Source organism: Phytophthora sojae (assembly GCF_000149755.1).
Source record: "Phytophthora sojae unplaced genomic scaffold PHYSOscaffold_4, whole genome shotgun sequence".
In the NCBI taxonomy this organism is placed as follows: Eukaryota; Oomycota; class Peronosporomycetes; order Peronosporales; family Peronosporaceae; genus Phytophthora; species Phytophthora sojae.
In genome coordinates, this window is record NW_009258118.1 from 3,994,284 (window position 1) to 4,017,933 (window position 23,650).

The window sequence follows — 23,650 nt, forward strand, 5'->3', positions numbered from 1 at the left end:
AAGTACTGCGTGTAGCGCTGTTCTGTTCGGCGAAACTCAGTGTGCAAGAGTGATAGAGGAGTGGCTCCGGCATACCTACCTACTACGACGTAGTACGACGATCTTTCGTTGAACATGTAGCTCGGCGTGCGGTTGCTGCCAGCTCAATTGATGCAGTTATCGGTAGGGCGATTTCATGAGCAAGTTGCATGCCGCTTGTATGGCACATTGAGCCGCCGGGTCGGTCTGCTTTGAGCGCTCTCCGAGCTTAAAAGCTACTTTTACTTGTTCTCTAGCCGACGTAGCCATGCTGCCGATGCACAAACAAGCTCTGCCACGTCAGAGTTCACCTTCGGATACTCACTGTTTCACAATCACCAAGTGCCCTAGCCACAGGCTCGTTATCAGGCCCATGGACCTCTGCGAGTTCGCCATCGTGTCACAAGTGCGAAGAAACCACAGCGCTGCTAAACTACTATGGACAGGGTGCGTTTCCACGACGTGAAAGCTCCGCAGGAGTCTCGAGCGCACCAAACGAGTTCATTATTCAATTGTCCTCGCTTCGAGCACATCAAACAACAGCAGCAACAACAAGCACCACCACCAAACATGACCAACGTCGCCATCATCTACTACTCGACCTACGGCCATATTGCCACCCTCGCCGAGTCCGTCAAGGCCGGTGTCGAGTCGGTGTCCGGCGTCAAGGCCACGGTGTACCAGGTCGCCGAGACCCTGTCGGAGGAGATCCTGACCAAGATGCACGCGCCGCCCAAGAAGGACTACCCTGTGGCCACACCCGAGACGCTCAAGGAGGCGGATGCCATTCTCTTTGGCTTCCCGACCCGCTTTGGAGCGTTCCCTGCCCAAGTGAAGGCTCTGTTCGACTCGTGCGGCGGTCTGTGGGCCAAGGGTGCGCTGATTGGCAAGCCGGCTGGCATCTTTTTCAGCACGGGCACGCTCGGCGGCGGCCAGGAGACCACGTCGTTCACGGCGGTGACGTTCCTGACGCACCAGGGCATGACGTTCGTGCCCCTGGGCTTCCGCGCTCCGGAGATGTTCAACGTGGAGGAAGTGCACGGTGGCTCGCCGTGGGGTGCCGGCGCAATTGCGGGTGGCGATGGCTCTCGCCAGGTGTCGAAGCTGGAGAAGGCGATCGCGACGACGCAGGGCAAGTCGTTCGCGGAGATCGCCAAGAAGCTTTCGGTTTAGGATAGCAAGATCGTGCGGCAGATTGAGTAGAGCGAGCGTCGCTAACCTACGTTACTAGGACGGAACCCTGCTGCCTACTGTAGATCCGTCCGTTAGATTTACCCTTACCACGAATACAACTCGTGTTCCCCGCATTCGTAGCATGGATATCTTGCTTTATCAGAACGTGTGTGTGTGGGGGGGGGCTAACCTTATGCTGACGAAGGCCGTGCTGCGAACCATGCTGAACAAGCGCACTCATCACGTGTTTCGCTTCAAATCCAAGTCTACCTGAAGCTGTACGTGCGCTCTTGGTGCGCCTTCCGTGCAACCTACAATGTACGCACCCCCTAACAATCGCTGCTCTATCGCGCGGAACGGCTTGGAACGTTGAGAACTTCTCAGAGAAGGTTTGAGGGAGGCTGGCGATAATGGCATGCTGCTCAGACAACCTGCTACAGTACATGTTTCGGAGGTGTAGGTTGCGACGGCCGTTAAATACAATTGTTTTATCCTCAAGGCATGAGGGCCTCATGATTGCCATGAGCCTCACGATGAGGCTCATGGCAATCGTCAATCCCCTTGATTTGATTATCAGGGCGTATCTTTCGTCCGTTTGCCACGTCAGTGCTCATCCCCCTCGATTGCATAAACAGCAAATCTGAAACACGTTATCAAATACGGTACACACGCCAAGCAAAAGATACGGTACACATGAACTGATTGCCGATTGCCATGATGACAAAGCATCCAACCGCTAGCCGGGGCCCAGCCTTCATGCTGCTTCGCCGCGGCATGCAAACTAATAACAAGCTACCTGCACACGCCAACGACCTCCCCATTCAGGCCTTTTCAAATTGAGAATCTCCAAGCCGTTCCGCGCGATAGAGCAGCGATTGTTAGGGGGTGCGTACATTGTAGGTTGCACGGAAGGCGCACCAAGAGCGCACGTACAGCTTCAGGTAGACTTGGATTTGAAGCGAAACACGTGATGAGTGCGCTTGTTCAGCATGGTTCGCAGCACGGCCTTCGTCAGCATAAGGTTAGCCCCCCCCACACACACACGTTCTGATAAAGCAAGATATCCATGCTACGAATGCGGGGAACACGAGTTGTATTCGTGGTAAGGGTAAATCTAACGGACGGATCTACAGTAGGCAGCAGGGTTCCGTCCTAGTAACGTAGGTTAGCGACGCTCGCTCTACTCAATCTGCCGCACGATCTTGCTATCCTAAACCGAAAGCTTCTTGGCGATCTCCGCGAACGACTTGCCCTGCGTCGTCGCGATCGCCTTCTCCAGCTTCGACACCTGGCGAGAGCCATCGCCACCCGCAATTGCGCCGGCACCCCACGGCGAGCCACCGTGCACTTCCTCCACGTTGAACATTTCCGGAGCGCGGAAGCCCAGGGGCACGAACGTCATGCCCTGGTGCGTCAGGAACGTCACCGCCGTGAACGACGTGGTCTCCTGGCCGCCGCCGAGCGTGCCCGTGCTGAAAAAGATGCCAGCCGGCTTGCCAATCAGCGCACCCTTGGCCCACAGACCGCCGCACGAGTCGAACAGAGCCTTCACTTGGGCAGGGAACGCTCCAAAGCGGGTCGGGAAGCCAAAGAGAATGGCATCCGCCTCCTTGAGCGTCTCGGGTGTGGCCACAGGGTAGTCCTTCTTGGGCGGCGCGTGCATCTTGGTCAGGATCTCCTCCGACAGGGTCTCGGCGACCTGGTACACCGTGGCCTTGACGCCGGACACCGACTCGACACCGGCCTTGACGGACTCGGCGAGGGTGGCAATATGGCCGTAGGTCGAGTAGTAGATGATGGCGACGTTGGTCATGTTTGGTGGTGGTGCTTGTTGTTGCTGCTGTTGTTTGATGTGCTCGAAGCGAGGACAATTGAATAATGAACTCGTTTGGTGCGCTCGAGACTCCTGCGGAGCTTTCACGTCGTGGAAACGCACCCTGTCCATAGTAGTTTAGCAGCGCTGTGGTTTCTTCGCACTTGTGACACGATGGCGAACTCGCAGAGGTCCATGGGCCTGATAACGAGCCTGTGGCTAGGGCACTTGGTGATTGTGAAACAGTGAGTATCCGAAGGTGAACTCTGACGTGGCAGAGCTTGTTTGTGCATCGGCAGCATGGCTACGTCGGCTAGAGAACAAGTAAAAGTAGCTTTTAAGCTCGGAGAGCGCTCAAAGCAGACCGACCCGGCGGCTCAATGTGCCATACAAGCGGCATGCAACTTGCTCATGAAATCGCCCTACCGATAACTGCATCAATTGAGCTGGCAGCAACCGCACGCCGAGCTACATGTTCAACGAAAGATCGTCGTACTACGTCGTAGTAGGTAGGTATGCCGGAGCCACTCCTCTATCACTCTTGCACACTGAGTTTCGCCGAACAGAACAGCGCTACACGCAGTACTTCTCTATCCTGCTACGGGTAGCCTAGCATCAGCGGAGCAAGGCACTTAGCCCACCACGATTCAGAGACAACAATGCACCAGCGCAAAACCAAATCAGCACAAGCGGCAATGGAGTGCAAGCAGCAAACGACAACTGTATTAAACAAAATGTTCTAGAATGGAAAGCTACCATACGCGGATGCAATAGTGCAGCAACCGCTACCTAGCTTACACACATCTAGTCCTGGTACTTAACCACCAGTTGCGAGCACGCTTATGATACAATAGGTGCTTAGGCCGCCAGCTTCTTGGCGATCTCAGCGAACGACTTGCCCTGCGTCGTGGCCACCGTCAGCTCCAGCTTCGACGGCTGGCGAGAGCCGTCGCCGTTGGCCAGAGTGCCGGCGCCCCACGGGGATCCGCCGTGGATCTCGTCCATGTTGAAGAGCTCCGGGGCGCGGTAGCCCAGCGGCACGAAGGTGAGGCCCTGGTGCGCCAGGAACGTCAGCGCAGTGAACGCCGTGGTCTCCTGGCCGCCGCCCTGGGTGCCCGTGCTGAAGAAGATACCTGCCGGCTTGCCGACCAGAGCACCGGCAGCCCACAGGCCACCGGCCGAGTCGAAGAAGGCCTTGACCTGCGCCGGCAGCGAGCCAAAGCGCGTCGGGAAGCCGAAGAGGATGCCGTCCGCCTCCTTGAGCACGTCCGTCGTGGCCACGGGGTGGTCCTTCTTGGGCGGCGCGTGCATCTTGGTCAGGACCTCCTCGGGCAGCGTCTCCTGGATCTGGTAGATCTCGGCGGTCACGCCCTCCACGGACTCGGCACCCTCCTTGGCCGACTCGGCGAGCTTGGCGATGTGGCCGTAGGTGGAGTAGTAGATGATAGCGATCTTGGCCATGGTGGGTGGTTGTTAGCGGGGAGGACTGGAAGCTTGGGACTTGAGCGAGGCTAGGCAGATTCAGGAATGAACAGCAAAGGAGGCGAAGGAAGCGGGGGGCAGGCAGTGTACCCTTTTCGTCCCTTGAAGTGTCGCTGATAACGGGCCACGCTGAAGCTGAAACCTGTGTGATCTAGTACAAGTTCATAAATGCTGGAAAAACAAAGTAGATTGACGCGTAAATGCATTCGATTAAGACCTACGAGAACACGTACCCTGTCCTGACCGATGCAACTCACAGCAGGCATCTGATTAGCCAATCGAGCGATCCAGTGTGACGTGGCACCGCAGGTTCACTTGACGCCCCGCCATTGGCCCAGTTGCAGCTATTAAAATAGCAGGCGCTGACAGGCATTCCCCAAGTTCTGCTTGACGATCGCCGCTTGCAGCATCGAGCTCTCAAGCTTAAAGCCCAAGGGGGCGAAGGACGAGAAAAGGCCTTGACAAAGGTGTGTTTACTTTAAAGAGGTGTATTGCCTGGTGAGCGAGATCAAGACGCTTCTATAGTACACACGAATTGATCTTGTGCGTTGGTCCTGTGCGTCTAGGCCGACCACTTTTTGGCGATCTCCGCGGACGACTTGTGCGTACTGTGTGTACTGTAGCAGGCTACTGCGCTGTCATTGTCCTTACTTTTGTGGAGATCAAGCTGAGTTTCGAGAAACGAGAAATGTGCTTGGTTTTTCGAGTACATAAACTTCATTTGAGCTCGCGCACTGCGTCAACTTGCAACTACTGACTTCACTCTAAAGGCGCCATTTGTTTGGATGGCATCCATGAGCGGGAGTAACGTGCTCCAAGCAACTTTTCTTCTGTTTTCTGCTACATGTCGCTCAAATTTCTCATTAGCTTGCTCACATCCGCAGAAATGTGTCGATGTGTTACACTCCAGGTACATTCGTACTGTATCCTTCTCTGGTTTCGTCTAGGGTGGCGATGCCAAAGTTGGCGTCTTTTCTTAAGTACAAATAAAAAAAAAATTGCGATTACTCGAAGCCATCAAAATGTGCTTGGAATCAAGTAGACCCACCGCGTTGAACGCGCTTCATTCATGTCATCTGATAAACATTTTAGCGCTTCAGCTGCCGGTAAGTACGTGAAAGGAATACACGGTATGCGGGGTTGAAGCGTAGCAAAATAGGTGTTAATCGCGAAAAGGATAGCATGAAAAATTATTTTCGAGCATGCTGCGTCTTACTAAGTGTTCATGTACTACAGCCAGGTAGACGTGTGCACGAAAGTCCCCACAAATGCACTGAAGTACTTAAGTGCACTTTTGGGGCACCTGCTGGAGATTAGAGCGTGCACTAAAGTACTTTAGTGCATTTGTGGGGACTTTCGTGCACTGCACTAAACAGGTCTACAGCCAGGTTATCACGTCGAAACGGTCAAATATTTTTCGGAGGACAATTCCACAAGTACTGTTGCTGTAAAATTATGATTGTTTGATCCTTGCAGCAGCTTTGTGAGGACTACTGATCCCTGTTTGACTTGGGCCTTCAAAGGTAAAAGTAGAAGTGTATTCAAGTGAAGAGTGGGGGGAGGACACTGCTCCTATCGTGTCCGCTACCAAGGGTACCCTCCTTGGCTAGGAGGTGTTCCTAAGATACTCGTAGACTGTTCCTAAGACTTGGCCGTTTGTTCAGACTATCAGTGAGCTGGCAGCGCGGCCGCTGCACTGGTAACAACTACTAACTAACACGTTCATAAAGGCGATGATACCGTACCGCAACCGCCAAGAACCCCCCGTGGTGATATTTTACGTAGCTCTGACTACCTGTGTAGAGCTCTAGCTAGGTATTGTTCGCGAGAAGCGTTCACGAAATGAAAGCCGAAAACGTGCCATACTACGTGGGTCGAATTCGCCGTCTTACACCGTACTAATACGATTCAGGCAAACTCCGGACGCCTCATGCCAGCGCTCGGTCCTATCGACGAATCACTTTCAGTTTGTCTCGCTACGAGAATCAAACAGCACCAGCAACAACAATAACAACAGCAACTACACCAACAAGCATGGCCGAGGCCGCCATCATCTACCGGTGGTGACGTTCCTGGCGCACCGGGGCATGACGTTCCTGTCGCTGGGCTCCAGCGCTCCGAAGATGTTCAACATGAACGAGAATCCGGCGACATTGCCGGCAAAGACGGCTTTAGCCAGGTGTCGACGCTGGGCAAGGCCATTGCGACGACGCAGCGCAAGTCGTCCGCGGAGATCGCCAAAAAGTGGTCGGCCTAGACGCACAGGACCAACGCACAAGATCAATTTGTGTGTACTATATAAGCGTCTTGTTCTCGCTCACCAGGCAATACACCTCTTTAAAGTAAACACACCTTTGTCAAGGCCTTTTCTCGTCCTTCGCCCCCTTGGGCTTTAAGCTTGAGAGCTCGATGCTGCAAGCGGCGATCGTCAAGCAGAACTTGGGGAATGCCTGTCAGCGCCTGCTATTGATGGGTTATCTACCCTTCCGCAACCGGTCTCTTGTCGATAAGAATCCAGTCGACAAATAACAGCCATTGCCCCTTTTTAGCCAATAATAGGTTAGTAGCACGCGCAAGTCCTTTCACAGCTTAATGCCTCAGAAGTCTCCCTCAACCTCCCTCGTCGCTCAAGAAACAACATGCGCTGCCACAGAGGCTTCTGGGCCTACGCAGGCGACAAAGGCACCGACATCTCGGACAGCGCTGCACGCTTCGCGCAAGAGCAAGCCTCTCAAGCGGAGCCAGGTGCCAACAAGGCGGCAGAGAATTGGCTGCGAACGCGGGCTGGAAGGGCTCTGAAGTAGCGCTGGGAGGGGGAGACAGCTACGATTCGGCAGGACTACATACAGAAGAACCCTGACGCTACCTTTTCGCTGGACGACAACCCACTGGGCTTCGCGGATGGCCGGCAGGATCGCCGGCGTTATCCTCGAATGGTGCGAGCCGACATCGCTACGCCTGAGGTACTGCAGGAAGAGGCACCGGTAGCACCAGCTACGACACGCACACCCGTCGACACTCAGTGTCGAGAACAAGTTGGTGAATTTAAGCGCTACCAGGACGAGCTGCTGCGGGCTGCGTTCGTGGCCGAAGTGACAGCGCTTGCGCACGCAGTCCGAGCGAACGACGTTAGCCGAGTTGTGTCACGTTCGGTGGCAGTAGAAGAATGTATGGGCGTCCAAATTGCAGCAAGTTTATCCCCCGATTCAAGAGCTCGTGTTGTGGGAGTCATTCGTGACGTGACAGCGTATATGCAAGCTGCACGAACACAGTTGACTATGCACTCTGATGAAGAGGCGGATGGCGCGCTTCATGAAACGCAGACTAGCGCAGCTGCCGCTAACTCAGCACTGAGCAACTACGTGCGTGATACCATTCAAGTTAACCCAGACTTCAAGGCCATGCACGAGGGCAGGGGAAACTACACGACCAGCAGCACCAATAACTTGCAGGAGTTATATTGGCTAGGAAACGTATCCTCGGTGCAAACTTTGCAAGCTAGTCCAGGCTCAACTGCTGTGTCAAGTGATGCATCGTCTACATCAGCTACGGTGGGTTAGGCAGGGGCGTCTGTCGAGAGACTCAATGGATCGGTTGCTGAGGGCGCGGCTAATAGCAGCAACGATGCTCAGATATCACCCTCGACTCAAGCAAAACCTACCACTAGTACCTCTCGCAAATGCCCCCGGTTGCTCGAAGGAAAGCAGCGATCCGCCACGACAAATTCAAAGCCACACGCAACCAGCGGAAAAGAGCAACCGGCTGGTAATGCGGCAGATGATGAAGATAGCGCGTATGAGCCAAGCAATGCGGAGGAAAGTTACGCGAATGATGACGATGTGGACCCCCCCCCCCCGAATGGGCTTTTCAGAAATCGCGTGTCAAAAATGATCCTCTGATAGTGTGGACCGATCTCGAAGATGACGATCACCCCCGAACAGTGCATGTTTACCCTGTGGATTTGGATAGCTTGCAGACTGGTGCTTGGTTGACCCAAACTGGGCTGGATTATTTTATCTGTCGCTATATGGAGCGAGTTAAAGGATTAATTCGCGTATGTGACTCGGAGTTGTACGTATTGATGGAGACTGCACGATTCACGCGAAAGTCGAAACGAAGACGCCGACTGTTGGCTGACCTAGTCGCATTGTTTGACTGGTCGGCCTACCAGTATGTGCTTCTCCCAGTATCGGGTCGCAACCACTACAGAGTTTTGGTAATTGAGAACCCCATGCACCCGGGACCAACAAAAGTTTATCACGTCAACTCGGTGAAAAATGCTCACAGCTCGGCGTATGCTTTTGACGTTCTGCAATGGGTCCTATCAGAGACCCATAAATCCCAAGCAGAATCTTCGGCTCCGTTTGAGTGGAGCACCTTTGTCCATTTGACCAAGCCCCAGCAATCAAATTGCATCGACTGTGGAGTTTACGTGCTCCATTACATGGATGTGATTTCAAAACACATTGCAGCCGAGAAGCCTGGATCGATCGAGGTGAAGATCGCCGCGTGGACAGGGGGTGATTTCGGCGTCAAGAAGGCAGCAGCATACCGAGCTAAGTTGTATAGGACTATATCTCCAGCGTGATTAATTGTAGCACCCGGTGAGTAGAAACACAATCAACTTCTTTTTAACACGGTTCCGGTTATTGACGCTATGGCTCAATGTAGCAAGTATCGGAATATGTAGTACCGCAAAAATGCGCTATGGTACTGCAAAACATCACTGCGGTACCGCACTGTAATACTGCTGTACCGCATGCATTGCGTTACCGCGTGGGATCACTGCGGTTCAAACAATACCCACGGGTTAATAGAAAGGAGGTGCGTTCGTCATGTTTTTCTATGGTCGATACTCGACCGCTTGGCGATATTCTCAAGTGCGACTTGTAGTACTTCATCCTGTATGTATTCAACTAGATTTAGCGTTGCTTCACTGTTCAAACTGTGATTCCTCGCGTGTCATCCGTAGGACTACGGTGAACACATACGTCCGACTATTGACGAGTTCTGAAATATTGCAAGATACGGTTGGCATCGCGGAGTGTGGTCTCAATCGTTGGGGCTGGGATCGGAGATACTAGTTGTGGAAACGGAGCAGCGAGATACAGCAATAGCTTGGACAGCATCTTTGATCTCGCCCGCATGTTTCGCTATCCAGTTCAGAGATTTGTTGTGGGTACGCCGGTACTCCTCGAATACTTGCACGGCTAGATTAGTTGCATCGACGTCAGACACCCGAGCCGACGTGAGAATATCATCTGCAACCGATGCGACTAAGCTGTAAATTGGCCGCCTTCTATTGAAGAACCGTCGTTCGTCCGCACTACACCACTTTGTGCCAAACTGATCCTCGAGATCTCGGACAGCTCTGGCGCCATCTAAGCCGACCGACCATTCTTTCCACAAGTCCGGCACAGTAGCCAACCCCCACCAAAGTTTATACTTTGTCCGATCACTTTGTACGTCAATAGCTATCAGCGAAGCTGACGGCACTACATGAGCGGTATCGCCGTCGCCTTCGCGCCTACCAGATAGAACCTGGACTTGTACAACAGCAGTGCCGCCATGCAGAGGTGCCAACACGCGCATTACGTCACTGAGGCTACCTTGAACCGTCCGCATGGTCGAGCAGACTTGAGCTAAAGAACTCTTGAAATCCTGGTGTAGCCCGTCGATTTTGGCGTTTAACACCGGTACAGCTTTCTGAAGACGCTGTTCGATTGGATCTTCCATTGCGTCAACAGCTTGCATAACCTCACTTTTAAATTCCGTGAACCCCCGGGATTGTAATATGCTGTGCTGCCAAATTGGGTGCGTTGGTGCGGATTTCTGCAAAAATACAGCATCCTGGAGGACGACCTTACGGAGATATTGGAGCAACTCGAGAAAACCTCCGGTCGCAAGCGATTGTTCCGCTGTTCCTGAAGCAATGGCCTGTTGCCAAACCTCCACCTGCGGAAATACCATACTCTGCAATGCTAGCGGGGGATCAACAGAAGCTCGGGCAACAAAAAGCTCCCAATACTCGGTTCAAAACCGGCAAGTGTGCGCATCGCCTACCTCAGAAGAGATGTGAGGTAACATTTCTCCATTGATTGGCCGTTCCATCGACCCAAAGGACGAATCTGGGACTCACTTGCCCCTCCTAAGTCCGCCATACGCGATCCGGATCCACAGCCAACGTGAGTTTTCGCTTTGCTGTGGACGCCGACATGTTTCAACGCCGCTGTGATAGCTGCATTGTGAACTTTATACGACATTGGTTTCGTGGGGTGTTTACCTGTTTTCAAGAGCTTTATCGGATACCAGCGCTCTGAAGACGTAAAGTCGGGAAATGCCTCGCCATCCACATGCCAACGCCAAAACAAGTAAAATCCAAGAATTCCATGGGGGCAGATCTCGACATGCTTATTGCGCGTACAAGCGCCGACTTCAATGCGCCCCACTTGGTTGGTTTTATCCTGTCGCATCACCATAACCAGAGCCCTGCATGACGTGTAGCCCTCGTTTTCGAGAACAATCGAGTGTAAGTCTGCCAATTCCATCATTCGCGCCGACTCTCCTCTCATAAGGGCGTTGTGGCTCAGTAGAAAAGCAACCAAATTCCGCAAGTTTTTGTTTGAATCGTGTGCCGGTGTCCAGAAATACCGAGCTATCTCCTTAACTTGATCGATTGTCGTATAGCCATCCAGTAGTGTATCAGCTCCACGGTCCTCAACATTTTTCCGCTTCCTCTCGTCTTCTTCGTACTCTGTCAACTTCAATAGGGTCGTCACAGCTTCGTCTCTGGGGGAGGGATTGCTGTTCACTTTAGCCCAAGATTGCTGTTTCCATAGGTCAACCATCGCAGCAACGTAGGAGTTCATAGTAGAACGTCCGACGGTTTCAATTCTGTCGCTGGGTGTACTTCCACTCTTGTGGCGCTTGGTCCGGCCAATTACGCGCTCTTGTAGGAAGAGATGGAGCTTCTCACCAGTAACTGTAAACCGGGTCAGGTTATTAAATGCTGCTCCTTTTTCCGAGCACCAGTCTAAGAACTCCTGCTGCCGACTGCTGTATGCTCTCTGCGTGTTCTTAGGTCGAAGGGTAGCGGCCTTCTCGTAGGTCCGCTGGACAGACTCCTTCAGGGCGACCTGCATTCGAATCTCTGCCTCCGTGCTGCCCATTGTTCCAAGCTGCCCCCTGCGCTCGAGTCTCTTCTTTCCGTGCTGGCTTGGTGCGCGTCTAGCGGCTTGGCCCCTAGCCGCAAAATTATACGTAATTTTGCCCAACCAGCATCTAGAAGACCCCTCGTCAAATAAACAGTTATTTCATACCCAAAACGTGAGATAACTACAATGATTTGATCGAAAGCCACCAGTGCTGACCGGTCCCGGTCCGGACCCCAGTGGTGATAATTGGGGCGAAGCCCCCCTATAATGAAATTGCTCTGTTTTATCGCTCTGATTTACTTTCTTTCGATGATTTTATGGATAGGGCTAAGGAAAGGTTTAATGGTTGCCTCTCCCAGGGGCAAAAATGCTGCATTTTACCTCTGTATAAGATCCTTTCAGGCTCACTGTCCGACGGTTCCGAGTGACTATTCATAGAAGTTCAGGGGTTTAGCCTACAGCAAAGGGTGCGAAAGCCATTAAACTGAGGCCCGTCTTTTAGGAGGCCCCTTCTAAATAGGGTATATATGGGCTGTGGGCTCTGGAAAGTGGATTTGGCGTAAAACTGCATTGTTTTAGCTAAATGGATACTCTGTTTTGCTAAACAAGCGACCCTGTTTTAGCTTCGGAAACGTGCTGCGCGAAATAGCTAGCTTCGTTGAGGCTTGCATCGGCTGCAAGACGCTAGCTACTCCGTGGAGCCGTGAGCGATGGCGAACCATGCACAGCCGTCACCGCCCGCCACAACCTTGTCACCACCTTGTGTTGTCGACACGCCTTCACGGACCGTCTTCGGGCGCGCCAAGTCAACTGGCCTGCTCCGTGGGTGCTCGTAGACACGCACATCGAGGAAGAGAACCGCGACAACACCCACCGCCAGATCCCCTTGCAATTCGTAGTAGTATCCGCCAAGCGATGACTACTGTGCCGCTGCTGCTTCTGGACGTGGCTGATCGAGGTCGCCTCCGAGCCACGTCAATACTCGCTCGCAGCCCATATTGACGGCCGACCTTCGAGAGTGAGACTCCAACCGAATCCAACCATGAGGCTTGCCTTGCCAGGTTTTGTTTTCGCGGTGCTTGTACCCAATGTGAACTTGGGTCGACTTGGACGCCTCGCCAACATGCTTTCTTTTTATTATCTTGGCGACATATCGAGATTGTGGAAAAGTGCTATCGTCTTCATTTACTTTAGAAAAATATTTGCATGAAGTGTAGTTTGGTTAACAAGATGAATGATGCGATCCCTTTCAGTGTCAAACGATGATCGACTCTCTGGGGACGCTGTGAGCTTTTCCAAACTCAAACGATGCGTAAGAACTATATATTCTCTTTTTCTAACGCGGGAAAGAGCAAGGTAAGCATAGGATGCATTTGGCAGTGAATTGGAATGAAATACGACTTTTGAGCATGTAACCCCTTGAACCTTATGAATCGTCATAGCGTAGGCAAGCCTTAACGGAATGGCACAGCGAACGACTTTAAAGTCACTCCTTGTACTTACTTCCCCAGCTCGTTTCCTTTGAAATGATGGGGATAATGTTACGTACGTTTGGTAAAAAGGATGGACCAAAGTATTCATCAACTATTTCAACCAAAACGATAGGAAGTTCTGATCCAGACACAAAGATCATGTCGTACACAGTAGCGTTCGTTCCATTGCATAGCCCTGCTGTTTGCTCAGCATTAAATGTTAGTGTGACAGGAGCACCAATTGCTAAATTGAGTTGGATTGGTACAACTCGGTCTCTCCTTGGGATCTTTTCTTGTGCCTGATCTAAAAGAGCTTTAACTGTGCCTTGAGGTACTTCTCTATTTGCGATCAAGCGTTTTTGCTTCACATTGTGCACGGACTTTATGTGCACAATTGGAGAAGAAGCATTCTGCAAATTTACGTCATTAGCACTATCAACATCAGCGTTAAGGTATGCAATGTGCTTCGCAGCATGCACCCACTCAGGCGTTGCGTTGGTTTTGAAGATTCGAGTATTAACCCCTTGGGTCCCGGGATTTAGGCACCGAAACACGTAATCTACGGTACTGTACGTCGTAACTTACGACGAAAAAAGTAACTACGAGTTTGTATTGGCGCGCCCTGTCCGCAACAAGAGAAGCCCCATCAGACATATTAGATTGTAGAGATCTATGGGGGGGAACTTACGACATAAGAGTCGAAAACGACGCGAAGTACGCCGGAACTTACGACATTGAACGTAGATCGAGTGCATACTAGTCCCAGATGGTGGATCAATAGGATTGGTGAACTACACAAACCATTCATCTTTCGCGGTATTGATAGATGACTGCGAGGTTGTAATCACCAAATCATCGATATATAGCCAATCAAAACATTTTCCCGGCGAAACCGAAGTATACGTCGCGCTTAAGTTGGTTAGTCTCGTCATCTTAATTTAGTTATTGGGAGAGGTCATTGTGGGATATACGCACGATCAAGGTTATTTACTCACTACTCCATGCCCTTGCTTCCAATCCGGCATTTACGTGGCGCGAAATACGCTGCAACACTGTCGCTGCCAAAACCAGCTACACCGTACAGTTGTTATAAGGCTGCAAATAAATATTTCTTCGTGTTAGAAGTCTCGGCAGACATAGTCTACTTCCGGTTATACTTACTTTGTATCTTCGGCACCTAAACTCGAGGAAATAGCAGCAACAGCCCTTGGAGAGTTATTTAGGCGCCATTCCATCCATGGTTCTTATCATTTACTTGTTTATTGTGTGTTCGGGCGTTTAGAAGCTATTCTACGAGCTCGTGGGAGCTCTTGACAGCCGCATACGCCGTACTCTCCCATTCAAGGTCGCTGCTGTGTTTGCTTGAAAGTGGGCACTCGCGCAAACCTTAAAAGGGGATGCTCGTCTTTCTCTATACAAAATGCCCCATTAGCCAGCCCCGGCTTATGCACAACCCATCTCTGATGACAGCACTATATCCGTGTTTTTGTGCAATTCTAATTTTTACCTCTCTTGCTTTTACTTTTGCCGACGAAAATAGACTTGATTAAAGTATTGCAATCTCGTTTCGAGCCAAATGCTAATGTTAATCGAGCTATGTCGTATTATACGACATTGAGACTCGGCAAAGTCGTAACTTACGACGTCGGGAACCAAGGGGTTAAAAAGGTCAATGTCCTGTTGTGTTGGTACTCTTTCTCGCAATCTTCGTAGCGCTTCAAACCATTCCGGGTCATCCTTCCCTCTATGTTGACTGCTTAACGAGCATACGCATTTAATTTCCTCCCAAATTCCGCGTCCTTTGCGCTGGATATTGTCACGTATTCTATCTGTGGATGTCGCTAGAGAGTAAGGGGTTACAGGATCCAACTGGGCACTGTCTCCCGTGAAAATGGCATCTCTTCCACCAAATCGGACCTCGCGCTGATCAGGCCATATCTCTCGCATTCTTTGGTCTATCCAATATAGCATTCCACATGATATTACGCTAAATTCGTCAATTATTACCAGGTGTATATCCCTGAAGCGCTGCTGTAGAGACAATAGCTTAGCTGGGCCGTTTTTTTTGCGTGGTCATTGCGACGTAAGGTTTGGAAAATCTTTGTTTGTGACCGGGGGATTGCTGTAAATTGAAATGAAATGCTTCTCGCTGATTTTTGCCCATGGCCGCACATATTTTGTCCTAAATTCGCGTGCTCTATTGATGTCTTCGTTAGAGTAGTTGTGCTTTGGCTTCCATTGAGTATGAAGGTCTGCAATAAGTTTTTTATCTCTCTCGATTTCCATCTCATGCTCATTGAGGTGCTCATCAGGTTCTTCGATGAAAACATACTCGGACGGGGGCGGATTAGTGCAGCATTGGTTCTCGCGAGAATTCTTCAGACGATTTAATTGACATTGCCTCGTTACCTTTAAATTCACTTCAGTTCGGAGTTCATTGTCGAGGTTTTTATTTTGTTCGTCGTAGAACCGACTAATACAGTCATCGTCAGTAATCGGTAAGTCGCTTAAGTGTCTCCAAGGAACGTGTAAAAACAACTCAGCAAAACAAAAGTTAGGGTTTGATGTGTCTGGAGCCATCCATGGCGACATACGAAGAACTTGGGCTTTTCGACGCTGTCGTAAAAACCTAGATTATCGATTCGCTTCCAATACTTCGCTGTTGAGGTTGCGCTTTCAACTACCTCATACTGCTCTACAAACCTAGCATATGACATCGACTTAAACGGTTCTTCCTGAGGACGCGCCATGTAGGCTTTTTCGTATGATTCAATTTTAATATTATCGAGTTGAGGCGGTTTGTCGATGCCCAAGTTCCGTAAGGCTTCGGTAATATCGCAAGTGATGACGCAAAACCTTCACTCGGCTTACTTTACGAGACTTACCATACATTTTTAATTCTCGAAGCAGTATGAAGTAAGCTTCTTGGGCACTTACCTCACGAACAGCCAATGTGGCGTTAGCTATTCTTTTAAGAATAGCGTAGTAAGGGAGATTCGGGTCACATCGCTTAACAGCTGCAGCGACAGTGCTTCGGAAGCGCAATGTGTCAGGTTCGGCTTTGCTCACGTAAGCAGCAGTATATTCGGCAGCGCAGTACGCGTTTCCTATCATCTGAGTATCCATGTTTGCGCGCCAAGTCGAAAGAATTATTGGCGAAAAATTGTTTACCGAGGGTGAGTCTCTATTTAATAGTACTTTTAATGACGGGGTACCGTCAGGTGCAGTTTTTACCTCAACTTCAGTGCGAGGATGAAGAGTTTTGGGAAAGCCAAATCTACATTCGTCGGCTTTCTTTCGACAAGAAGATCCACTGTAGCATACATGTTGCTGCACTCGGCGAGCTAATCGGGAGATATCGCATGCCCATTCATCTGAATTGCCACATGGCGGTCGCATTGCCAAAATATCAATGCTTGCAGACCGTGATGACTTACAGACGGAGCACTGGCACGAATCTAGGTCATCGAGCGACTTTATCAATACAGAAATATACTTGTCAAGGACATCAGGGGCATCTTTTATCCACAATAGTGCATGAATATGAGGTGAGCCTCTTTGCTGAAACTCAACTCGCCAAAAGAGATCAATAATTTCACCCAGAGGTTGGCTTGGGCCGCGAAGTACGTGGTCGAAAAAAGCTTTAAACCTTCTGTTAAAATGCCTGGCAGCCAAATCAGGGTTTTCGTTAAGGTACTTACGTCGTTCTTTAGACGTTAGATGTGCAGCTCGTTCCATAGTCAATGAAGGATTGCAAGCCCTAAAGAAATCGGGCCATACTGTGTCTGCCGCACTCAACGTTAAGAAAAAAGTTGGCCATCGCGTGGGAAGCAGGTGTCCGAGCAGGTGAAAGCGCGACTGGCCGGCCGAGACGATCAAGAACGACTACCTATCTATAACTACTCTGTGCGATGTGGCGGAGCAAAAACCGCTGGTCCCTCAGAACCGAAGGTTCCTCGGACCCCGGGGTGAAAACCGCTTATCGGACAGTCTATCCTAATCATAGCCATGGGGCTCTCCAGCATGAGCGGGTCGCTGAACTTGATGCAGCTGAGCGCGAACCATGACTGGGCTCTAGTTGTGGGAACGTGGCTTTCTCCTCTTGTGCAGGAAAACTTAATTTCCACCTCGCTTCGCTTGATGGAAATACCGAAGTATGCTGCCTACGTTCTCACCACTTTCAGTGGTACTTTGAATGTCATTCCTATGAGGCGAATTTTAAATGAGGGGCATATGGTTTGTGCTGGCCGTGAAGGGCGTCTCATGAAATAGTTTTCGAAGGGGTATCTCGTTAGGTTTCCCTAAGACATTAATAAAATAAGCACTGATCCAACCTCTTGCAAGTACAGAGCCTCAATCTTAAACAAAAAGCGGCACAAAGACTAAAAGGCGCAATACACGTCAACTCGGGGACCTACTGGCCACGAAAGGATTGCTAATGCAAGTGTTGCTAAAGCGCTGAGAAATTAACATTATTCCTGTTGTCCTGTTGCTACCCAATTGCCTACCGTTATTCGTTTTCAAAAGTACAACTATTTTCAGCGTACTTTTGCGCGGAGGTAAGATTAACCGAGAGTTCCAGGGCTCGGCAACGGTGTAGTAGTGCACTGAAGGAAAATGTCAGGTTATCAAAATCGATCAGCAGAAGATTAGACAGCGGAGGACCGCAAAACCGACCAAGCAATTGATGCAGCTTGCTATACAAAGCAGCTACGTCAAAGTACACAACAGTTACAGATAAAGCAAATCGAACAGACTATCAACACTGGCGGATAGCTCCAAGAAAGCACTTCAAACGTTGTAGAACCTTCAAAATTTCTCCCATATTCTGTCAGTGATCGCCAGGATATAGGAAAAATTCGGAAATTCCCGTATTGGTAGAGGTCTGCGCATGAGGCATGCGTGTGAAGTGTTGATACACTATCTCGATACACTCGCTTACTCCTAGCACCACAGGTCAACTAAATGAAGTTTGACGACAAATTAAATGATTTCTCAGCGTATCAGGCTGTTAAGCTTTCTTGTATGAAAAGGTTTCGATCGGCTCGGGGGGGGGGGGCATCGCGAAATTTTGTGTAGAGCACAATATTTAGTGTCGCCCCAAATTAGCAGCGAGGAAGCGCAGTGAACAAGGTGCTCAGCTAGTAATAATCACTGCAACTGGGCCAATGGCGGGGCGTCAAGTGAACCTGCGGTGCCACGTCACACTGGATCGCTCGATTGGCTAATCAGATGCCTGCTGTGAGTTGCATCGGTCAGGACAGGGTACGTGTTCTCGTAGGTCTTAATCGAATGCATTTACGCGTCAATCTACTTTGTTTTTCCAGCATTTATGAACTTGTACTAGATCACACAGGTTTCAGCTTCAGCGTGGCCCGTTATCAGCGACACTTCAAGGGACGAAAAGGGTACACTGCCTGCCCCCCGCTTCCTTCGCCTCCTTTGCTGTTCATTCCTGAATCTGCCTAGCCTCGCTCAAGTCCCAAGCTTCCAGTCCTCCCCGCTAACAACCACCCACCATGGCCAAGATCGCTATCATCTACTACTCCACCTACGGCCACATCGCCAAGCTCGCCGAGTCGGCCAAGGAGGGTGCCGAGTCCGTGGAGGGCGTGACCGCCGAGATCTACCAGATCCAGGAGACGCTGCCCGAGGAGGTCCTGACCAAGATGCACGCGCCGCCCAAGAAGGACCACCCCGTGGCCACGACGGACGTGCTCAAGGAGGCGGACGGCATCCTCTTCGGCTTCCCGACGCGCTTTGGCTCGCTGCCGGCGCAGGTCAAGGCCTTCTTCGACTCGGCCGGTGGCCTGTGGGCTGCCGGTGCTCTGGTCGGCAAGCCGGCAGGTATCTTCTTCAGCACGGGCACCCAGGGCGGCGGCCAGGAGACCACGGCGTTCACTGCGCTGACGTTCCTGGCGCACCAGGGCCTCACCTTCGTGCCGCTGGGCTACCGCGCCCCGGAGCTCTTCAACATGGACGAGATCCACGGCGGATCCCCGTGGGGCGCCGGCACTCTGGCCAACGGCGACGGCTCTCGCCAGCCGTCGAAGCTGGAGCTGACGGTGGCCACGACGCAGGGCAAGTCGTTCGCCGAGGTGGCCAAGAAGCTGGCAGCTTAAGTGCGCATTTGCTCATGAATGAGACCGTAGTATTTGTTGTCTCGGCTATACTATATTCTAATTCGGATGGGAATGAAAGCCTAACTCATTGCCACCTCAAGCCAACGTGTCATCCCCCGTCTATTTTTCGCTTGTGTGTTGTGTACCTTGCCTTGTCCATGCAATGGACGGCCTAGTGTCGGCGATGGAGGCGGCGGCACTATCGTGGCAGGACCGTGTCCGTCGAGGGCTGACGAGTGACGAAGTGCGGGCTCGACTGCACACCTACTCGACGCTGTCGGCCAAATGCAGCGAGTCCAAAGAGACTCAGAAGCAGGTGGGGCAGCTCTTCGGAGGACCTAGGAGCGGAACCGTGTCACGCTTTGCTGGGTCCTCGCTGCTGAACGTTCTGTTCGACGACCTGCGCTCCACCGATCGGACGCTGCGCATTGCAGCGGCTCGTGTGCTTTGCCTCATGGCGTACGAGAACCTGACGAACCAGCAGTTGATCATACGCAGTCAGGCCGGAGGAGACGAAGAGATGGTGGGCGTCACCGTTGGCTGGGTGCACGCCTTCTTCATCCCGCAGTCGCTGCGAGATCGGTACGAGGCGCAATGCGAAGAGCGCGGGCTGTTCACGACCCCCACCGGCTTAAATGAATTCGTCTCGAACATTATCAAGGACAACTATGCATCGGCGTACACTCGAATCGGACGCTACTATGCCGGCGGTTGTCGCGAATTCCTGCCGCTTTGCTGGTTTCAAGCGCTGGTGAACGATTCATCCGAAGCAACGGACATGCTCGACGTCCCCGATCCGAATGAAAACCTCGTGGGTTTTTACCTCGTGCCTAGACAAATGCAGTTCCCAGAGCAAGACGACTGCTTCCTTCAGGAAATTCTGTCTTCAATCCGAACAGAAGCAGAGCTTGCACGTCTCCAGCGAGTGCACGCCGCTTTCCAACAAGTCGCATTCCGAGCGCCAACGAAAGAGGCGAGCTCCGCTGCACTAAAGACTGCACTGGAAGGGATACTGAAACGCGCAACGGCGGCGATGGATAGCAAGGAAGAGGCTTTCATGATGAACCAGCAACACTCCAATCTTTTACGCTGGTTGGAGGCATCTCCCGATCGCAATGTGACCTGGAATGAGTTGCTGGTTTGGTGCTGCACCGATATGAATTCTGAAGCGTTGCTTAAACGCTTCGGTGCCGATGCATGCAGAACTATTGGTGATGTTTTTCAAAGGTTAATGCTTGATAGTGGAAGTTTACAACGTCAGAAGGATCAAGTCAAGTCGTGTGTATGGGAACCTGCTCTGGTCGGCACCTTGTTGAATCACCCAGACCTCCCGGAAGAGCTCAAAGCAAACATACAAAGTTTATCAGGTACTTACGCTAGCCATCCTGATCTTCCTCGTAGAAATTCCCCAACGAAAACGTCCTCTAGCTTGGATGATGAAGCGCTGAATCGTCCGTGGGAGTATTTGATGCGGCTCGAGCTGGCGGAGATCCACCCGATTAGTTGGAGTGTGTTTCTTAGCAAGTGGCGCCAAAGTGCAGACGCGAAACCCGAAGGAGACGTAGTGCAGATCTACCACCAAAACGAAAGAAGACACCATTCTGTCCATGAAGGTGCACATTCCTCCGTGCTCGTTGCCCGCAAGAACGCCCTCGTCACGGCGTCTCCCAACCACCGCATATTTCACAGCTTTCGCGACTTGAACCAGCTCCGACAGCAACTGCCTTTAATCACCAATCGACCGAGTGAGATCCGTGAAGAAACCTTCGAGGGCCCATCGACCACCGATCGGTTGCTCACTGCGAGGACTCGCTTAAGCGAGGCAGAGGAGCGGGAACTGGAGGAGAACCGCAAACTATTTCGTAGATTACAGGAGTCTTCAACGAATCTCGACGAGCTTACACGACAACAACTGGAGGAGAAGCGGGTAGCTCGGGGTAAGGCCCACGAGAGAGCTGCAGAGAACCGAAAGAAGAGTGCACAACTCGTTGTCCAGCGTCAACAGGAGCTGGAGCGCACGAAACGCGACAGACAAGTGAAAGTTCAAGAGCGCGCTCGACGTCGAGAGCGTCGGTGGCAGATTTTAAGTGAAGCGAGGCAAGAGCGACACCAACGTGCCAAATGGTGGAAGCAGAATCGTCTCGAAGCTGAAATCGCACGACAAGAAGAATTCATGCAGCGACTGCAGGAGCAACGCGCAGCTGAACGGAGACTAGAAGAGAACCAACTCGCAGCGATTCAGCCGAAACCGCCTCCACAAACTCCTACTCGTGAACGACAGCAGCCCTGTCCAAGAAGACCCTTGTCTGCCCGAGCGGCTACCGATCCGCATATTGTTCGTGGGCGAGCGAACGTCTATGGATGCGCCGCCACTAAAGCCTTCACAGCGCGAAGACCTCAAACGGCTCGACCAGATTTTTACTCGGGGAACCGCAATAGCTCCAGCCCTTCTAGACAGCAATCAGCTAGCTTTCGACGTCGAACCCGTCCAGCTAATGATGGGGGTAGTGGAGCTCAAAATGAAGTCACGAGCGCGTCGTCTCCAGCAGATTCAAGCGGTAACGCTCGTCAAGCAGGAAGTGTAAATGCCTGCGAAACTCTCGTAATGACCAACGCAGCGCATGCCGTAGCGCAACAAATCGCCATTCCGCCTGTATCAGCTCCAGCTTCTGAAGAAGAAGCGGTGGCTCCGGGCGTGATCATGGCGCAGTTCTTGGCGCTGGAGAAGGAGCAGAGGTTCAAACTCCGCGATCGCTACTGCATCAATCGCGTCAGCCACAAGCTCACATTTGCGGTGCTGCAGCAACTTACCCACGAAGTGCGGCAGGACGCAGCTTGGAGAGAGTTCCTCAGAGCTGCAGGCGGCTCCGTGGGTATCAACAGCAACAAACAACGAAACAAAAGCAAGCGAGAAGCTAAGGTCACGTATACAGCGTTTGCTGGTGTGGCGAATCAGCTGGGCATCTCCATGCCTCCGAAGAGGCTCCAAGCTGTGGCACGCAGTCTAGACCCGTGGAAGACTGGCTTCGTCTCGTGGGAATCGTTCTACACGTGGTGGAGCTCACAATGCAGTCGATAGGTATCTTCCTAAATGAAAGTTCGCAGTTCGAAGAACTGTCGATTGGGAAGGTTTTTGGATGATATCGAACGACATTCGCACTACATTCGTAGCTTCCCCTGCCGGCGGATGACATCGAACGACATTCATGCTACACGGGACCATCGGCACATCATAGATAGATAAAAGATATTGAAGCCGACTAGAACAAATAATAAAGGTGCAATTGTGTATATTATAGCTATTTCTAAGCTGTGAGATTCCGAACACTGAAGCTCGACAAGAATGCAATGATTCCTGTTTTACAACGACTGGGCTTCGACCCCAACCAGTGAGTTTGCCTAAAGAAAAGTAGTCGAATTTGGGTTCAACATCAAAATCCTAGTTGCCCAAGTAGATATTACTACAGTTTACCATAGCTAGCGACACGGCTTGTCAAAAAATAGTTAATCAACTTCGTCTTCATACGAAAGCATCATGGCCGCGGTGTGATGATAGTGCAGCATTCACCCTGAAACAGGTGCGCTCACGCTGGGCGAGAAGAACTACATGTGCGTTCGCATTCCTGTCGAGGGGATCCAACGAACGACAGATTCGCCAAATGTCGACACACCAGTGAAAGGTGATTTTCCGTAGTGATGTGTGAAGAGCAGGGAATGAATAATTCAATTTGTTTGCACAACGTCTGGGCGTACGTTGTACTGTATAAACTTTTGTTGCATACAAAAGCGACACTGCGTGTTGTGTGTATGCCATATCGTGTCCCGGGTTTGGGGCATTTTTCGCAGAGCAGACTACTACTTCCGAATTACTTCGATTTTGCGTTGGCCATGCTACCGTAACTCGAGCATTTAAACTGTCAATTCGACCTTTTCATTCTGTCATGGGTCATAACTTTTATTATACCCTCCTCTTTCAGACACACGAGAAGATGACTTCACCTTGCGATCGATTTTCTTCTGTATGGATAGTTAATCAGAGAGATTAACTGAAAATCTTGTGCAATTTTCGTGGCATACATTGTTGACAGGCTGGTATTGTGTGAATCCCCACACGTATTGAAATGCGTTTAGGTGTACCGTATTAGATTGAACATTCCACTGAGACTTCGCCAAAAACTACAATTATTTTTAACGATATGTGATCCAAAATGGGAGGTATATCTTGAGTTTTCCGTTCAACGATTTTGTATCCAACGCAAACTCTATCTAGCAGAGAGCCAAAGAGCTGCACCTGATGGTATGTCTTCTCCGGAGAAAAGGCTAGAAGCTACAGTACCTACAGTAATTAGTCTGGCCCAGACTAAATCTGAATAGCAGATTTTTCATCGCCCACAATTATTAGTCTGGCCCCAACAG

At 51.2% G+C, this 23,650-nt stretch overlaps 9 protein-coding genes across 9 annotated transcripts; 5 read left to right on the plus strand and 4 right to left on the minus strand.

The window, feature by feature from the left end:
- Positions 1-558: 558 nt before the first annotated feature.
- PHYSODRAFT_285974 (hypothetical protein) lies at positions 559-1,261 on the plus strand. The gene has a single exon (XM_009528571.1). The coding sequence runs from the start codon at positions 589-591 to the stop codon at positions 1,189-1,191; it is 603 nt and encodes a 200-aa protein (XP_009526866.1). The 5' UTR covers positions 559-588; the 3' UTR covers positions 1,192-1,261.
- Positions 1,262-2,331: 1,070 nt separating this feature from the next.
- PHYSODRAFT_285975 (hypothetical protein) lies at positions 2,332-3,032 on the minus strand. The gene has a single exon (XM_009528572.1). The coding sequence runs from the start codon at positions 3,002-3,004 to the stop codon at positions 2,402-2,404; it is 603 nt and encodes a 200-aa protein (XP_009526867.1). The 5' UTR covers positions 3,005-3,032; the 3' UTR covers positions 2,332-2,401.
- A 669-nt stretch (positions 3,033-3,701) lies between these two features.
- Positions 3,702-4,520, minus strand: PHYSODRAFT_285976 (hypothetical protein). Its single transcript, XM_009528573.1, has one exon. It carries the CDS (start codon positions 4,463-4,465, stop codon positions 3,863-3,865), a length of 603 nt encoding a protein of 200 aa, XP_009526868.1. The 5' UTR covers positions 4,466-4,520; the 3' UTR covers positions 3,702-3,862.
- A 2,899-nt stretch (positions 4,521-7,419) lies between these two features.
- On the plus strand, positions 7,420-7,830 carry PHYSODRAFT_377444 (hypothetical protein; the record flags this gene model as incomplete). Its single annotated transcript, XM_009528574.1, has 1 exon — positions 7,420-7,830. A coding segment is annotated over one exon (411 nt), but the record flags the coding sequence as incomplete, so codon positions are not given.
- Positions 7,831-8,567: 737 nt separating this feature from the next.
- On the plus strand, positions 8,568-9,074 carry PHYSODRAFT_500299 (hypothetical protein; the record flags this gene model as incomplete). Its single annotated transcript, XM_009528575.1, has 2 exons — positions 8,568-8,804; positions 8,856-9,074. The coding sequence occupies 2 exons, from the start codon at positions 8,568-8,570 to the stop codon at positions 9,072-9,074; spliced, it is 456 nt and encodes a 151-aa protein (XP_009526870.1).
- Positions 9,075-11,130: 2,056 nt separating this feature from the next.
- Positions 11,131-11,628, minus strand: PHYSODRAFT_376327 (hypothetical protein; the record flags this gene model as incomplete). The annotated part of the gene is made up of 2 exons (XM_009528576.1): positions 11,131-11,297; positions 11,364-11,628. Coding segments are annotated over 2 exons (432 nt in total), but the record flags the coding sequence as incomplete, so codon positions are not given.
- A 3,260-nt stretch (positions 11,629-14,888) lies between these two features.
- On the minus strand, positions 14,889-15,176 carry PHYSODRAFT_376618 (hypothetical protein; the record flags this gene model as incomplete). The annotated part of the gene is made up of 1 exon (XM_009528577.1): positions 14,889-15,176. A coding segment is annotated over one exon (288 nt), but the record flags the coding sequence as incomplete, so codon positions are not given.
- A 3,455-nt stretch (positions 15,177-18,631) lies between these two features.
- On the plus strand, positions 18,632-19,234 carry PHYSODRAFT_503540 (hypothetical protein; the record flags this gene model as incomplete). Its single annotated transcript, XM_009528578.1, has 1 exon — positions 18,632-19,234. The coding sequence occupies one exon, from the start codon at positions 18,632-18,634 to the stop codon at positions 19,232-19,234; it is 603 nt and encodes a 200-aa protein (XP_009526873.1).
- A 184-nt stretch (positions 19,235-19,418) lies between these two features.
- On the plus strand, positions 19,419-22,313 carry PHYSODRAFT_501085 (hypothetical protein; the record flags this gene model as incomplete). The annotated part of the gene is made up of 2 exons (XM_009528579.1): positions 19,419-20,988; positions 21,061-22,313. 2 exons carry the CDS (start codon positions 19,419-19,421, stop codon positions 22,311-22,313), a joined length of 2,823 nt encoding a protein of 940 aa, XP_009526874.1.
- Between the last annotated feature and the right edge of the window lie 1,337 nt (positions 22,314-23,650).